Raw genomic sequence first — 18,176 nt, 5'->3', positions numbered from 1 at the left:
GGAATTCTATGAACTACTTATGATACACCTGAATGAAATGCTCTCCCAAGTACTTTGTATTGATACCACCAAAGTGTAAGACTCATTTTAAACACTGAGATCAGAGCAACTTGAAGCATGTCGTGAAGATCTGTAGTTCCTTTGTGGTTTTGGTATCATCAGTAGAGTTCCCTGTTTCATATAATTAGTAGTTTTTGTTCATTTTCTCTGGCTCGTCAGAGAAAAGAAGTTGTTCCTACTATGGGACTTTTAAAAAGACATTCCCTTGTGGCTCAGTCCTGCAAGGTGCTGAGCACTATAGTACCTTCACTTTAAGTACATGAGTAATAGTTCCATTGTCTTTAATAAGATTCCTCACGTGCTTAAAGTTAAGTACTTGCTTAAGTAGTTTGCTGCACTGGGACCAAAGTGCTGAGTACCTTGTAGGATCAAGCCCTTAAAGCCTATCTTGAAGCTGAGCATTGTTGCCAGATCCCTGATGCTAAATCAACTAGTGTATAGTGGAGGTTTCTTTAAATAAAACATTTCAAGTATCCAGGAAACAGATTATAGGAAATGATTTGGAACAACTCACAAGAGCTACTGTTCATACTCTGTGTGATTTACTGCTGTTGTGTCACAACATGTACTTTCATCTGTGCCTATATTTTTCCTTGTTACTGTAAATTTACATGAACTTCCTTTTACAGCATGAAGTCCTTGAGACTGTCCTGCTGCTTGCTTTTATAAGATTTCATAGACAAGGTTTAGAATTTTCTGAGAACTGTTGCTAACTTAGAAGCTGTATGAATGGCTCACCTATACAGGTGATAGTCACACTGATGTAGAATGAAATAGGTAGGTAGGTAGGTTCAGCGTACAAAGTTACAATACATCATTTTTATAAGCACCTGGTACTGACAAGGACTTCAGTAAAACTCAGACTTCATCCCAGGAATCCTCAGCAATTAGAATAATTCCCTATTTGCTTTGTTTTGTTTTTGCTGTCCTCATGAATTATTAGCTTTCAGTATTTTACAGGGCCCATGTTAGCTCTCAAGTATTTTTGGTATACTGTTATCTGATTGACTTCTGCTGGTCTAATTATTATACAACTGAGAATAAGATGATACAGAGGATGCATAAAGAAAATTAATTTTAACATGCACCCCTGGAGAGACTCATGCATTAACCCAGGGATTTCCAAACCTTTTCATGGGGTTAACTACATCTTAATAGAGATAATACCTGTCAGATGGCATCCTCTCCCATTTACAATTGCACAATTTCCCTGTGGCAACTGCAGCACTTGGGTACATGGAAAAGTGCTATTAGGAAAATGTTTTATTTGTAGTTGTCTATAATGCTATATAACAGATGGAAACAAGGAAGAGAGCCAGCACTATGTGCTAGCCAACTCTCCAGGGACCATCTGTGTCCAAGACCACGCTATTGGAACCTCTGTGTTATATACAATTGCGGTCGGAGCTTCCAAAGAAATGCTAAGCTATTCAGAAATGTTTGAGTGATTTGAGCTTACTTTGCAAAGATATCTTAGACCTCACATTTAAGTTTTGCAAAACTTAAAACAAAACATAAAAGCAACAAAAGTTTTCTAAGTTTTATTATTTCAGTGAAAGACTGTTTAATTTAAATAGTCTTCTGCTGTGTTTGCAACCTAAACATGGCATTAGTGAGCCAATAAGAGAGGTGGATTATAAATAGGCCAATCTCCCTTCATTTTAACTGTAAAAAATTAATATCGTAAATGATGAAAATCTATTTTGAAAATTGGTACTGACGTAGTGGAACACCGTTTTAAAGGTCTTTGCCAGATATAGAATCCTGATCCGTATAAATGTAATGTAATTCAGGAGCCATAGTGCCTTGCTAACCTACATTGGCATTCTTAAAATCCACACAGTCACAGAAAGGGATATGCAGTGTTGTCAAAGGCGTTTATGTAAGTTACTCTTTAAAATGGTAAATAGGGCAGTGTATGAGAAACTGGAATAAAAGTATCAAAAAATGAGGGGTAAAGAACTGACTGTTGCCAGATACAGTCCATAAAAAAGTAAAATATGAGAAGTCATTCATTTGTACTCCCCACAGAAAGGAAATGGTTGAAGTGTCATCATAGTGGGTTGCCATGTACATTTTTTTAAACATAGTTAGCTTTTAAAATACTGTTGAATCTTGAGGGTCATATTCTGAGTGTCATGTTTGTTTCCCTTCAGCTTTATCACTTTTCGCTCCTGCACATACCTGGACAAGAAGCACACAATTTTTGGAAGGTAAGAGAAGGAATAGAACCACATCATGCATATAGTATGTACTGTGTACGTTCAAGGCATGGAGATGAGTCTGGTAACTTTTGACTTCGATTTGATTTGAAGCAAAATCCAAAATTCTGGCCTCATCTCTGCGGACCTCAATTGACAAGTATTCCTCTTTCTTTCCATGCTCATTAGCTGATTTCCCGCACATTTCTCTGGGTCTGACACCTGGAAATAGCCTTTTAATGTCTAATTTTGTTCACGTCTCTTTTCTCCTTTCACTTATTGTGTGGCAGAGCACACTCCTTGTGGCGCTGAGTAGGTAGTGGGTATTCCAGTACCACCACTAGTCAGGCATTCCCTTTACCATCATTTTTCTCCCCGTCCACACTTTCATCATCAGCAGCAGCAGCAGTAACCTAATTATTGTGAGATTTTTCTGTTAGTGGGCCTCCAGAACGGGACAGTCAGCACGTTCTCTATCTTTTTTTAAAATACTTACACACTCATCACTGTGACACAGGAGATTATTACCTGTTCAACACTCTGCCTTCATCACTTCAGGTACTGCCAGCCAATTGGTCAGTCATGACCCAGTGCTTCCTGTGCGGCGCCATAGAGCACTGAACTATTGCACAGGGCCAACTCTTCTGAGCGCCTTTTATTTTGCACCCGCATGCCATTACTGTGTCAGATACAGCTATTTCCTGTAATATCCTTGGGAGACCGTCTAGAATTAAGTTTAAGTATCTTTGGGATCCATTGTATTAAGTGAATGATTTATCTATCATTGTGGGTTGGGATTGTTTGTAACCTCTCAAGGGAGGAGATGTGACAGATGTGAGACCTGGAGTTTCAAGGTCTTTAGAGAACAATGTGCCAGACAAGAATGGACTTTGGGAACAAAAAGTGTTAAGTGGTTTTCCTGGGAACGATGTAGGGAGAGTTTTTCCTGGCTGCAAATTCCCCACCTCAGGTTATGCAAAAACCCAGCCTTTCGAAGCTATGCCCAAAGGAGTGGACAAAGGTCTACTTGTCACCTGTTACATGAGGCCAAGGTCAAAGACTGAAGTGGTATAAAGGAAGGATTGCATGGTTATTCTGGTTCTGAATCTGAGACAGTTATGAACTTATAACTGTGGGGAAAACCCAATTGTGGATTTTCAAGGACTGACACTTTTCAGAGCCCGAAGTTGGAGCTGGAGTGATCTCTAGTAAGCTTATTAGCATGTGTGTAGGTTCTTTTATTGTTTTAACATGTTTTTAATACTTTCACCATAGGAATAAATGTGCATGTTTATGAAGAGCTATGTGATAACTTATAATTTTGAGCCATTATATTGTGCGTAACCTCTAGGAAGAGACCAAAGTGTACACACTGTCCTGGAAGGCAGGGAATTGTGCTTCCTGGAAAAACCTCAGTCACGAAGGAGAGAGATGTGGGTATCTACACAAGAGCGATGATGGTTGAGGAGCTGGGAGCCTAGGGAGAGTGCCCTTGAGGGAGTTCCAAGAGAGAATACAGGTGCAGTTGCCCTGAAGTGCAACAATTACCGTTGTGGTACAATCAGGGGTGGCTCTAGCTTTTTTGCTGCCCCAGGCATGACAACCAGGCTGCCTTCGGCAGCATGCCTGCGGGAGGTCCGCTGGTCCCGCGGCTTCAGCGTACCCGCCACCGAATCCACGGGACCGGCAGACCTCCCGCAGGCAAGTTGCCAAAGGCAGCCTGACTGCCACCCTCTCAGGGACTGGCAGGGCGCCCCCTGCGGCTTGCCCCCCCAGGAATGCGCTTGGAGCGCTGGTGCTTGGAGCCGCTGCTGGGTAGAATGGTAAAATATCAACCTAGTGAGTATCAATGTGGGGGAACTCCAAGGACCATTCCCTGTTGTGAGTGAAATGGTGTTCCCATGGTTCTACTCCACTCAAACCCCAAATATTGCAAAGGCCAAGGAATATAATGCAGATCTGTAAAGAAAGTATAGTACGTAGCTGTTTCCATCACTGCAGGTGCAAGCACTGATAATAGATGATGCTAAATTATGTAAAGCTGTTCTAATGAACGTGTCGTGGTGGTGGTAGATATGTACAGTTTTATCAGACTATTTCATTGATAGTTCCTTAGAATCCTATGCTTTTTCATTTTTTTCTTTCCATTGCAACTTCTTTTATTGACTCTTGATTTTTACTCAATTTGAAGAACTGCTTAAAATAAATGTATGTAGTACTCAGTGTGATTAGATGTTAAAAGTAGAGCTGTTTAGGATCTATGAGATATTATTTTTCATCGGGCTTCCCAGTGTATCCCACTGTAAGTTTTCAGGCAGGGATTGGTTTCATTTTGTGTGTTCTGAAGAGCCAAACATATTGTTGGCACTTAGCACAATAATAATTTCTGACTGTTTATGTTCCCAATACTGACACTGCAATAACTGCACTCTCTGAATTACCCTCCTGCTGCCAAGGTGTCCCATTTGCCTTGCTAGTGGCTCCTCCAGGTAGAAGTTAAAGCTCCCATGTCACTTTGTGAAAGAAAAGTGGATAACTTCAGTGTCCTGGCCAACATTCTATCTATCTCACCTACACAAGTTCTAATATTAAAAGTTGTGAGTGAACATGTTCCTATAGTAACTGCACTGCCTGTACCTAAGAGCTTGTCTTCACTGCAAAGTTAACTTCTGTTGTAACTCAAGTGTTGTCCCTGTAATCTGAACTGTCCCTTTTTTGTGGATTCTAAATCAGATCGTACTATTTAGATTTCTGGCTTCAACATGAATTTCAGGGTTATTTCTTTTGGACAATATAAGAACATCACTATATGCTGAGAGCCAGATTCTGCACTCAGCTGTTCCCTCCTTCATGCAGCTTCTGTTTTTGCCAGTAGGGTTGCATGTATGTACTTAAAGGATAGAATTTTGCCTCCTATACATAATCGTTGTACGAATTTCTGAGTAAGCTTATCGCACTCCTAAGAAGAACAGGAAGAGGAAGAAAGCATTATTCTACTAGCAAAGGAGGAAAGTAACATTGGGAAGTTCCTCCTCTTTAGAAACTGGTTTAACTCATGTTACTACAGATTGGAAATCAAAGCCATGCCTAGTAGCAGGTATTAAGAGCTTGAGGCTTTAGTGGTGGGCAACCTGCGGGCCGCATGCAGCCAGTCGGGGTAATCTGATTGCAGGCCATGAGGCATTCTGCTAACATTGACTGTCCACAGGCACGACCTTCCGCAGCTCCCAGTGGCCGCGGTTTGCTGTTCCCGGCCAATGGGAGCTGCGGGGAATCCACCACTGCTTTAGACTGTGAGGCTGTTGTGTAAAATACTTCGGCCCAGAGCAGTGAGGATCTGAAGAGATGGTACATGTGACTCTGTACAATGTGGCGTCTTTGAAGTCAAGGGAGAATGTTAGGGTTGTCAGACTGCTGGGGAATCCTGTAGTGACAGTGTTTCTCACTCACCAGCAACAGTAGTGACAATAACGAAGGCCCGTTAGCTCAAGGAGCAGGTAAGCTGGGTGTGGAAAGAGGAGACAGTGTCTTCAAATGAAGGAGTTTTATGGGCTGTGTGGATTTCCTGCCTCAGTGGAGTTGCCTAGATTAATTCAGTAATTACCCTCTCCAGTGATAACTGGCAATGAACTGCCTGACATTAAAAAAGCTGTAATTAACTTGACAATTAGCTAGTGGCTTTTGCTGACTTCTAACTGCTTGGTAAGCATTTAATTGAAAAACCCAAATTGGTGAAAACCATTTGGTATTTACCATCTCTGCCAAGTACTGGGAAGGAGTTTTCTTCTGGGTGAGAAGCATTTTAGGAAGGCCCACTGCCTGGGGACATTCCTCTGAGTCCCTTTTTATATCATCACCGTAGCTCAGAGGTTCTCGCAGCATCATTTTTGGTGGCCTCAGCGGGCGGCCGCCAACTCTTGCTGGTCACTGCTCTGAGAATTTTTCCTAAAATACTTAATTAACTTTAGGAAAAACAAATAAATCTGCACATATATACATGTCCATATCATTATCATTTGTTTATATAGGGTTTTTTGCAGACTCAATAATAACAATAACGTACAGTTATCTCTACTCTTTACTGGACCTGAACAGAATAGAAACAAAAATAAGATGCTTTGCCTGTTTTGTTTTGTTTAGGTTGCTAGTTAGTAAGTTTGCCACTGTGAAAAGTGATATTTGTAGATTTGTTAATATCACTTTTCACAGCAGACTTACTCAGCCCTGGCATGTTGGGGGACAAATTATGCCCTGGATGAGGAGGTGGGTAAGGAGGCAGGGGGGCAGGGCCAGTGGGGATCTGGAGGAGGCAGCGGAGATTGAGGTGATGGCAGGGGGTGAGTCCAGGGATCACGCCCAAAACCCTGCGGCTGGGGGACAGAGCCCACCACCTCATGACCAGAGTCTTCTGCCCACCACCCCAGGGCGGAAGCCTGAGCCACAACACCCCCGGGAGAGTGGGGAAATCACACTGGTTGCCTGCTCCTATAGTGTATGTGGCTCCAGAAGGGCTAGGGACCAACCCCTTCAGGCAGCGCCAGAGGAGGAGCTCCTGCTTTGCCAACACCCTCTGTCCTCCCCAGTCACAGCCCAGGAGTCTGTGGCTGCAAGAAAAGCCCATGCCGCATTTGAGAAACTCTCCCTAGCTGGCATGCAAAGATACCTCCCTCTTCTTGCATTCACAGAATTGCATGAGCAGCAATGACATTACGCCAGAAGAACAGCTTAGGCTCACTGTGCAATCTGTAGTGATAATTTTTATGCATGGGTCAAGTTGCAGTGTTTGTGAGCAGCTAGTCAGGAGCCAGCAACCTTTGAATCATTATGACGGTTCTGCCTCTGAGTTTGGAGGTTTCTTCAGCTCACACGTGATTTCAGAATTCATGGACAGGACAGCATCAGAGACCTTGACCTTGCTTACTGTTTGGATGCACACTGAGCACTCCCGACAAAGGAAATATGATCAGGGTCCTGGCAGACTTGCTCCTCTTTTTTTTTTTCCCCAATCACATTTCCCATCTCTGAGTGTAAGTGCCATGCTGTATTATAGTCTCTTTTCTTCTGCATCAGGCAGTTCGCTAACATCCTGGGCTGGAGCAATCAAAAGTAATTGTATTATTTCAGAGTGATAGGCTGTTGTGTGATAGCTATGGCAATTTCTTGGGATACACTGGACAAACCTTATTGAATTAAGTTTAAGTATATTTGGAGTCCATTGCATTAAAAATGCAAAGTTTATGTATTATGGTGGGGTTATATGTCACTGCTCTTGCGGGCAGACATGCCCAGTGTCAGCCTTGGGGAGTGTTGTGAACTGCAAAGGATTATTTTAAACAACGTGACAGACAAAGTTAAGTGAAATTCCTAGGAAATACTTGGGAGAGGAGAATGCAAATTACCACCCCTAGTTATGCAAAGACCCAGCCTTTTGAAGCTCCTCCCTGAGGAGTAGGGGACCATTGCCTGGCTGATCACCTATTCGTGGTCTGCAGATCAAAGATCCGGACTGTGTAAAGGAGTGGCTCACAGCTTCATGGTGCTTGTTCTGAACAAACTACTGTTACGAACCTGTGACCACAGCAAAACCCTTTGATGGGGTTTGCAGGGTTGATTCCTACCAGAGCCCTCACTGGCGTTGGGGTGATCTCTGGAAGGCTTATTAGCATGTGTGTAGTTTCTTTTGATGTTTTAATGTTTTCTATCTAATACGTTCACTTTAAGAATGAATGTGCTTGCTTAGGCAAAGCTGTGTGGGACCTTAAATCTGTGGGCAATTACACTGTGTGCAGCCTCTGAGAAGAAAGGCAAAGCAGGCCTGCTCAGGCAGTCGGTAGGCAGGAAAGCGGGCAATATGAAACACCTCCACCCCAGTCTGGAGGGAGAGGGATGCATGGCTCTGCCCTAGAGAGGGAACTGCTGGAAGAGCGAGTGGGTGCCCGTGGTGGATCATAGAGAGGGAGTACAGGTGCAGTTGCCCTGAACTGTGCCACTCTATCTAAACATTAGGGTATATTGCTGAATAATAATGTATCCTATTTGTTACTGTTCTGTAACTAATCACATCATCTATAGTTGAAATCAAAGCCCATTAAGGAGCAAAGCTCTTCACGGCCAAGTTTCTAAGCAGGAAATCCTGCCCCGTTTCAGCCTGGGAGGGCTCCAGGAACAGAGACATTTTTGCAGGAGTGAGGAAGGGAGCAGGATGTAGTGAATCTATGTAGGGGGCCCAAACCATTGTGCACTACAGGTGCGCATGCAGCAGGCCTAGGGGCAGAGGAAAACAGAGAAGTGGGTCCAGTGAATTAGCATCTGTCACTCCACTGGCAGTTTGTATAGGTCAGGGGCTACAGCATCATCAGGGCTTCACTATCTGGGCTTCTAGATTAAGTCCTTGGATGGGTTGAGCTGTTTTGGTCTCACTCGTGTTAACAGCTTCAAAAGTCTACTCAGTGTCAGCAGACACACCCACACGAGTTCCATCTAATATATATGCCTATACACAAACACACATGATCTATCTAACATGCATGCACCGCACAGATATATAAAAATAGGTGTACTTTGTTTTTATAACCATGAACTTGAGGGTAAAATTATTTTCCCCAAATACAAATGTTTCATCCTGGTATGTGTTTTTGTTTCTCATTACAAATTCCAGACACATTCCAGCATTGTCTTCTGGGCAGCAAACTGTATCATTTTGGACCTGTGCCATCCACAGCACTGCATGAGGTTTAATTCATATAATTCAGCAAAACAAAAGTGAGAAAACTATACAGTACACAAAGATGTGTGAATGCCTGTGAAGGTGCTAAGTCGTATTAGAAAAGAGAAATAAATTAACTTTCTGGTTTGGGGTTTTTTTTAAACAGAGGACTTGCATGTGATATTTGGAAGCCCATTTCTTAGAGTTTTTGAAGCTTATGAGGTTTTCTTTTAGGGACTGCACTAAATAATGTAGCAGTGAAGCTGGTAGTTTAAGGCTTGCTAAATGAAATCTGCTTATCTGGTAGGTTGGCATATGTAAATTAGCAAAGTTTGGTCTATGTCAGGAGTCAGCAATCTTTCACAAGTGGTGTGCCGAGTCTTCATTTATTCACTCTCATTGAAGGTTTCGCATGCCAGTAATACATGTTAATGTTTTTAGAAGGTCTCTTTCTATAAGTCTATAATATATAACTAAACTCTTGTTGTATGTAAAGTAAATAAGGTTTTTAAAATGTTTAAGAAGCTTCATTTAAAATTAAATTAAAATGCAGAGCCCCGCGGACCGGAGGCCAGGACCCAGGCAGTGAGAGTGCCACTGAAAATCAGCTCATGTGCTGTCTTTGCCATAGGTTGCCTACCCCGGTCTATGTGCTTCACTTTGGTTCATGTAGTAATGATTTGGCTCATGGTGATTAATTTTGGTTACAGTAAAAGTTTTGACTGAGTTGAGTACTACAAAGTGTCATGCAAAGATGACTGCATTTAGGATGCTTGGCTGCCCCATTTAGAACCAACCCAAAAAGGGTGGATTTTTTAAATAAAACCTATAGCTCTCAGAGATGTAAAAATTTCCAGTGCCAGAGTCAGTCTAGTTTTCAAGAAAATAGAAATGTCCATCTTGAAGGAGGTACGGGTGCACTTCTTATGTTATACTACGGTAACTGAAGCAAACTTAAACATTCCTATCTGTTTTCTATATTCAAATGCAACATAGTATTTATCATTCTTCACAGAAAATAAAACAAACTGTTGTTGACTTTTTTCTTGTTACTCTGAGAAATGAGCATCTTCATGTGTGTGTTGGAAATATAGGGAAAATTTTTCAGTTATCCCAGTTGTCCTAATATAAATTTGTACAATGACTTGAAGGCATCTTCATTTCTGTTATAGGGTATCCTTCGAACAGATCTGTTTTCATGGGTGTCACAGAAGCTGACTAGGTCAGTTCAGGACAAATCATGAGTAACACCCTATAATTTAAGTAAGAGGTACCTTTAAGGGCCAGTCTGGGTGGAAAACATTAAACCTATTTTCACCTTCACCACTTCCACTGCTCTGCCACCTTCTAAATTTAGCATAACTGATATTGAATGCGGGATGATCAATTGCATGTGTACAGTGTACTTGTGACATTAAAGGGTAAGACAGGATGTTGGTCTGAATTTGTGGCATTTGTTTTTTATTGTAATGTAACTGTTGTACAAAGATTCCTGTACAGAGTTTCAGGGATTTATTCTTGAAACAGATTTTACCCTGGTGGGTGAAATAAGTAGAGTATTAATTTAATATCCAATCTGCCTCTGTTGGAGGGATGCATCCTATCCTGGCATTCTTGTGAGCTTTTCCATATATACGTTCAATGAGTTTGTTCCTTTGCAAGTGATGCAATTTATGCACAGGATTTGTGTAGTAGAACGGGGCGGAAACCAACCCACAGTTACTTCTCTAACATCTTTGTTTCTTCAGTGTAAGTGAAATAATTGCTTTAATGGGCATCAGTGTATTGGTTAGGCGTATTGAATCTTGTCATGTTAATGTTAATATTACAACTTCAGGAGCTTTGACAATTACAGCATATAATTAGGCGTGGCAGAATTGGATTTGTATATTATAATTTTGGCTGATGTCAGTGTTCATTTTTAAGCATTTTTTCCCATTATTGATTTAAATGTTCACAGTTGCGGGAAATTATGGAGTGGTCAGACAATAATTATTTTATGACAGTAGACATTGAGATTCAGAGTTAAACCTTTATAACCATTAAAACACACAGTTGTGAACATCACACATCAAAATACGTAAAGTAAATCAAGATAAGTTCTTAAGCACAGTTTTTCTTTCTTTGCCTGTCTAAATTTAGATCATCAGAGGAAATATTTTTGTCATGGGTTTGTGTGTTCGGTGAAATCGATGTTTACCATCATTTACCAATAAAGATCTAATCCATTCAAGCCTTAAAGTTTGAGTCAATGAATCTATATATAATGAAGGCTGTATTGGACAAGCAGTGCCTATTCTGTATCCTTGTTTATTTCAGGCATTCATTTATTCGATTAGGCAGATAAGGGGAGAGTCAGCAAAGTCCCTTTAAATATCATCTTTTGAAGTTCAGTTGGAATATTTAACCCTCTGCAACCAGCTGTCGAGCCATTAGGGTCTGGCTACACTGCAATAAAAGACCCATGGCACAGCTGTGGCTAGCCTGGGTCAGCTGACTTGGGTTTGGGCTGCTGGGCTGTAAAATTGCAGTGTAGACGTTTGGGCTCAGGCTTGACCCCAGGCTCTGAGCTCTCTCAAGGAGGAAAGGTCTCAGAGCCTGTGCTCCAGCCTGAGCCCGAACATCTACACTGCTATTTTTAGTCCCACAGTCTGAGCACTGAAAGCTTTGGGTCAGCTGACCCAGGCTCTGGAACTTCGTGTGGTGGGTTTTTTATCGCAGTGTAGACAGACCCACAGTGTTCTGATTTGCATGAAATTCACCATTTCTACCCAGTATGGCATGACCCAGGCTTTTAGATCTCTCCTTGGGATTGTAATACCCTTTACTGAGAAAAATGCAGCATTACCTGCACATTTTTTCCCAAACCCATTAATGCTTTTTGCCTGGGGTGTGCCCTCCTTACCAGTGCATCCATGGGAGACCAGCACGTTGTGTCTCTTAGTCTGCCTATCTGTTCTGCCCGTTTCCCTGCCTCTTACATGTGAAGTGTGGAATCCTGCCCCATACTCCATGGGGCTGCTAGGGAGAGGGAAAAGCTGAAAGTTTCAGGTATTGGGAGCTAGTTGATTAGCAAGGCAGTGTTTGAAGAAGCTGGGATTGAATGGCCCCTTCCCCCCGACCCTGAAAATTCAAAGTCTTGCCTCTAGGACAAAGCTGATGTCTAGAGCCCTGCGTGGATGCACAAAGCTGATGTCTAGAGCCCTGCGTGGATGCACAAAGGTGTATTTGCATCCAATCTGCGATCCTCAAAAATTATCTGTGGAACGCCAGAGTCCAATTGGGGAAAACTGGATAGGGATCCCGCGTGGAGTTGCAGACCCTCCACCTGCCCTTGCCCGGGTAGGGACACTGCTGGGGGCTGGTCTCAGCCTCCCCTCACCCTGCAGGTAGGTGGAGGATCTGCCATGGCTCCCCTGTTGGGCTCCATGTTGGCCTGTGGGGGGGAGGAGACCTATGGAGCAGCCCAGGGGCTGCTCCAGCCCCCCATGGAGGGCGGGTGGAAGGTCTGCCGTGGCTGCCCACCTGGCTCTTGCTATGGCCGGGCTGCAGCTCTGAGCTGCGCCCCCCCTCTCCCCCCGGCTGGAGCTGGGTCGGGAAGAGATGCACTGGCAGCTATGGGGAGCTGTGGTGGACCCTCCACCTGTCCTGGGCTGGGTACCCTAGCAGCCCCTGGCCCTTCTCCCCCAACCCTCCTGCCACAGCCTGGCCACGGTAAGAACCAGGTGGGCAGCTGTGGGGAGCCACAGTGAACTCTCCACCTGCCCTGGGTGTGAGGCCCAAGCAGCCCCCTTCCCAGTGTCCCTGCCCTCCAAACCCCTCTCCCAGGGCAGGTGGAGGATCTGTGCCGTGGTTCCTCACAGCTGCCCACCCACTCTTACTGTCAGAGCCCTGTGCGGATACAAAATGTGTATCCAAATCCACGCTGCTATCCACAGAAGTGGTCCACGGATATCTGCAGAAATGAAGAGCCACAGTGCTGAACCCAGTAGCCTAACAGATAACAGTGTAACTTCATAGCCACATATGCAAAAAGGCTGAGAAGCTCCCTTAGATGGCTGTTTACACCAGCTAAGGATCTGCAACTTGGTTCATAAGGAAAAATTCATCCAACACCACCTCTCCCTTGGTCAGCCACATTCACTGTCACTAGGAACTAGTTGTAAATTGTTAATTTCACTAATGATTTTAGAAACCGCAAATAGAGACTAGTATCCTCATTACTGAATGCAAATCCAATGAAAGTTCTGCCAAAGCGCTGGTATGCCAGTCAGTATGAAACAAACGGTGTCAGCAATGAAGAGTAAAAGCCATAGGAAAAACCCCTAACATAGGCACTAGGTTGACGAAGCAAAAGTCTTGGTGAACATTTTAAACAAAAATGTACTGATAAAGGCCTGGATCATACGCCTCCTATGACTGACCCAGAAAGATATTTTTATAAACCTAGAGCCTGATCTGTTAAACTGGAAGGTCTGGTGGGCACTGTCTATGTACAGCACCTGGCACAATGGTGCCTGGTTCCCGACTAAGCCTCTAGCTGCTACACACTACAAATGATTGCTGGGGCCTTTCAGATTTCAGCAGTCAGGCCTCTCTTCTCCTGACCCAATGGTAACATGTAGATTCATTTTTTGCTGCTAGGATCAAAGCAAGCTTTTTTCAATGTTCCCCAACCCAAAGGAGGCTTCAGAAGGTTCACTGATCCAGTCCTTCTTGTCCATTTCACAGTTTTTCCCTTTATACTCCACTGTTTAGTCTTTCAGTTTTCATCTCTCTCCTGCACCAGCACCATCAGTACTGAAGCGCCTAGTTAATTAGTGGTCCCTCCACTGCCTCTGTGGTAACATTCTTGCATGTTGTTTTCTAGCTACACAATCATATGAGACAAAGGATACAGTTCAAGGGTCCAGTCAGGTAAATTCTTACTACTGAATGTAGAGCTTATTATTATGAGTACTCACAGTAATGAGTATTTTTATTATTGCTATTATGGTAACAGCCAGAGACCCAAACCAAAATCAGGGCCTCATTGTTCTCGACAATTTACAGACACAAAGTAATACTGTCTCTGCCCTAGAGTTTACAATGGAAGTAGACAAGATAGACCGGGGTGGGGTGGGGGGTGAGAGAGGATAGGTCACCCCATTTTACATACAGAGAGCTGAGGCAGAGTGAGAGTAAGTGACACGCCTGAGGTCAAACAGGAAGTCTGTGGCAGGGAACTGAGCCAAGATCTCCTGCATCCCAATCTAGCATCTTTACTACACAATCACCCTTCAGTAAGTGTAGGCAGTACTGAGCCCTACTTTTGTCTGAAGTCTGGAAATCTGTCCCAGGCCAGGTAGATGTCATTATTTCACGTCAGACTTTAACAACACTAGTTTAATAACAAAAATGGTAGCAGATTTCAAAATATTATTGGTTCTACATAAGGATAATTTTGGGGCAACAGGGTGATGGATCTCCGAAAAAGAACAAAACTGTTGAGGCTATTTGTATTCTGGAGTACAATCTCTCATCATTCCCCCCCTCCCCCCACGTGATAAATATGTAAAAGTAGATCATGTATGGGGTCTAAACTAGTTGCAATAGAAATGGCACTCAGACTTTGAAAAAGGACTGGCAACAGAAAATTTCTAATCATTTTTCATTCATCTTGTCAAAAGATGAAGATCCATAAATACCAGCAAAACATATTAATATTGTAGGAGGTCTAGCCTTAGGGTAAGGGAATATTTCATTGAGATTTCCAGTGCTCAGCTATCTGGCTGCTTCTGAACTACCATGAAAACACAAGAAGATAATGGATGGAACTACTGGTTAGAAAATATTTCTGTATCAAAACATAAGTTTGCTTCAGGGGCAATTAAAAATACAGAACACATCTTTAGAGTTTGGTTTAATTTTCAGCATTATAAGTGAATCTGTGATATCAGCCTGGAGGAGGAGATGAAAATTGGGTTTCTGCTATAAACTCTCAAAAGTGTGTGCAGGGTTTTGGAAACTCTGTAGAACCCTGGGAAGATTTCCCTTGTGTGCTACTGAGAGTTTCAAAAAAAACCCTGAGACTTCTCCAGCCTGCATAAATATTTCTTTCTTGTTTAACATCCATGTGAAGCTGGGATCTAACCGTAAAATATAGATAAGACCCTTGAGGATTGAAACTGAGAGATTTTGTAAAGCGGTGCAGCAGCAACAAAATTAATAACTGTAGCAAGATTGTGCTGCAAATATTTAGAAATTATTTTGGCTTGGATAATTTTGTCATTTTCTGTCTGGCTGGGTCTTACTTTTTTGTCCATTTGTACCTGGTCTACCTACAGTTTTTGTATCAGTTAAACTGTAAGTTAGGGATGTGATTATTTTTGGATAGTTGTACCAATAGTAATGTGGGTGCAGTTATAACAGTATAAAGGTACTTTATACCAGTATAGCTTATTTCCCTTTCTATATGGGACTAAGCTATAGTGCTATAAGCACATTTATAGTGATATAACTGGGTCCATACTAGGGGGGTTGTCCTGCTTTGCCTTTACTGGTATAGCCAAAGTGGTACAGTGTTTGTGTGTAGACAAGGCCTTAGATAGGGGGAAAAAACATTTGCCCCTCAGAATCCCCATAGTACAAACAAAGTTGGTTTTGGTCAATTGCATTTTATTCATGTAACCCTTACAAGAAGTATATGAAAAATATAAGTACTAGGCTGCCAGCTTGCTACACAGTTCTTTCATCACCAAACAGTATTTCAACCATTTTAATTGCCCTAAGAGGTAGTGACTTCTTTGAAAAACAGTGTGATAATATCAGCCTCAAGCAAGGCCTGTTGCTGTCCCAAATAATGTCCAGTCTTGTTAGAACTGGTTAGAGCTGAATATCTGTCAAAGGTCTGCAAGGATGCGGAAGTTATAGCTTGTAATATGTCACCAATATGTAATGAATAGTAATACACCAAAGTACTTTTTAATACTACTTGCTTATTGATGGAGGCATTCTCATCTGAAGGGGTTAAGCTAATGCCTGGTGTGTTAGAGGTTATAATCGAGAATCCATGATATGGAAAAAAGAGAATTATATAAAGAGACGCATGGTTACTAGCTAGACCAACTTTTTCCTTCCGAAGAGAAAACACATCCGCACAAAGGGAAGTCTGTAACATTTAAAGCTAAATAGCCATAAGAGTTCTGAGTGAAGCAGCTATAGGCAGTATTAACAAACCCTTGTACGTATAGTGTACTCATCCAATGCCCACTGAAGTCAGAGGAAGGATTCTTAGCTAAGCACAGTACAAAGAATACTTGTGTGATGTTATTTTCTAACAGCTTGTGAGATTTAAAGCGACCTCCAAAATTGCACCTGTAAAGTTAGCAAGTACACCCAGTTATCCGAGCAGAGAACACCAGTACTGAAATGGGCCCCAGATTTTTATATTGGGACTGAAAAATAGGCCCTGGTAAATCTCTGCTCTCCAGCTTAGCTTGACATTGTAAAAGCTTCAGTGTGACCCTGCCTGATCTGGCGGTGTTTCCATGCAGGAACTGTAATTTAAGGGAACACAATAGAGCATTAGATTTGGAGGGAACACTCCAGTCAGTGTGAAATGTTCTGGTTTTCATTATAACACTGCTCCTAGTACATTGCTAAGGTGTTCTTGTGCCTATAGGGTATAACTCCATAAGAGCATCTCTTTAATGGAGTCATTATGCCAGCTTATTTTAGAGCTTTTCAGATTTTAGAATAACAGTGAAATGTTTCTTGCTTAAACACTTTTTCTTTCTGCAAAAGTATTTGTACCTATATTGGTCTGTTACTTTATTACCTGCTTTTGAGACAGACTTAATTTGGGTCTGTTGTCTGTACTAAGTGTTTTTTTTTGGTCAGATTTCCCCCAAGTGAAAGAGTTGAGATTAATTCTCTGCAGGTCTCCCAGCTATTCCTCACTGAAGGTATCTCTCTCCATTTAGACTCAGAATTACCTCTACTGTATTCACGTCCTGTGTTATCACACTTCTGAATATCAGTTTTAACAACAACATTGCTGATTCTAGAGGACTTTTATGGTAGAATCCAAAGTCACGTCATTTTCACAGTGACCCTCATTTTAATTCATACTGATCCAGCATTTGGCCTTCACAAATTGAAGTCTTTTTATTCTGATCAGATATCATCAAGCCTGACTTGTTAAATGTGTGCACACCATGTACTTCACCACAGTGAAAGATCAGCACTTAAATCAGACAGCCATAAATTGGATACTGAGAAAATATAGGTACACCTGGAGTTTTATTTCATCCTTGCAGTGTCTGTCCCCTTTCCAGCACTGAGTGAAGAATTGGTACAGGTGATTTGACTCTGCTAAAATTCCTCAGCAGGAGGTTTCTGGGTGCACAGGGCAACTAACTCCTCCTCTTCCATCAAAACCTCCTGATGACTGAATTCGGACCCTTCTGTTGAATTATTTTACCTCTTGCACTTTGGCCCCAATCCAGAAAAACACTTAAGCACATGTTTAATTTCTAGCACATGAGCAGTTCCATTGAATTCAACAGGAATACTTAAGTGTTTAAAGCCAGATGTGTAGTTATGTCCCTTGCTGGATGGGGCCTTTATTATTCGTGATTTATAAAGATCCAGGGGTGGTTGTTAGAGTGAAAGTGCCTAATAATGCTAGAAGTAATAATCTTGCTTCTAGCAAAACCAGTTTGCTGTGGTCGGTTATAATTTGTGACAAACCAGTATTAAGTCCTTTGTTCCCAACTACTATTTTAGGGGGTTTGTCACAATATTAACAGACCTCAAATTACTTGCCAGTGTGTTGATTTTATCTCCTTCCTTTAAGAATGTTCATCTTGGTTTTAAAACCTTTGCTTTGGCCCACATGGCCATGTTGGGACACATTGCCTGGGTTTCTATATAGCTGTCAGCCATTCGGACTGCTAAGCGCATGTAGTGTGGATTTGTCTCTTTTCAAGCTGAGGGAAAACACCTGCTGCATCACCCTCCAGAACGAGTGGTTAATGTTCCATTGGTACAGCTGGAAATTAAGTCCTTTCTTCTGTTTTAGAGTGGTTGGTGGTTTTGAGGCTCTGACAGCTATGGAGAATGTGGACAGCGATCCAAAAACAGATCGTCCCAAGGTACTACTTAAATGTAAACCAAAAGAGTTGCCAGACAAAGGGAGAGTGTGTGTGTTCCCTGAATGCAATGCA

The 18,176-nt window shown here is 42.3% G+C and overlaps 1 protein-coding gene across 2 annotated transcripts in view; it reads left to right on the top strand.

The window, feature by feature from the left end:
• Positions 1 to 18,176, top strand: part of PPIL2 (peptidylprolyl isomerase like 2) — a 120,888-nt gene that overhangs the window by 98,727 nt on the left and 3,985 nt on the right. For both annotated transcript variants that reach the window (XM_050924238.1, XM_050924239.1), the window contains 2 exons: positions 2,217 to 2,273; positions 18,032 to 18,104. In XM_050924238.1, the coding sequence (XP_050780195.1) occupies positions 2,217 to 2,273; positions 18,032 to 18,104 (130 nt within the window). The remainder of the gene's footprint in view (positions 1 to 2,216; positions 2,274 to 18,031; positions 18,105 to 18,176) is intronic.

The sequence above is a fragment of the Gopherus flavomarginatus genome, chromosome 15 (genome assembly GCF_025201925.1).
Source record: "Gopherus flavomarginatus isolate rGopFla2 chromosome 15, rGopFla2.mat.asm, whole genome shotgun sequence".
Taxonomy (NCBI): domain Eukaryota; kingdom Metazoa; phylum Chordata; order Testudines; family Testudinidae; genus Gopherus; species Gopherus flavomarginatus.
The sequence above is the reverse complement of the archived record's forward strand: the minus strand, read 5'-3'. Positions and strand labels throughout refer to the sequence as shown.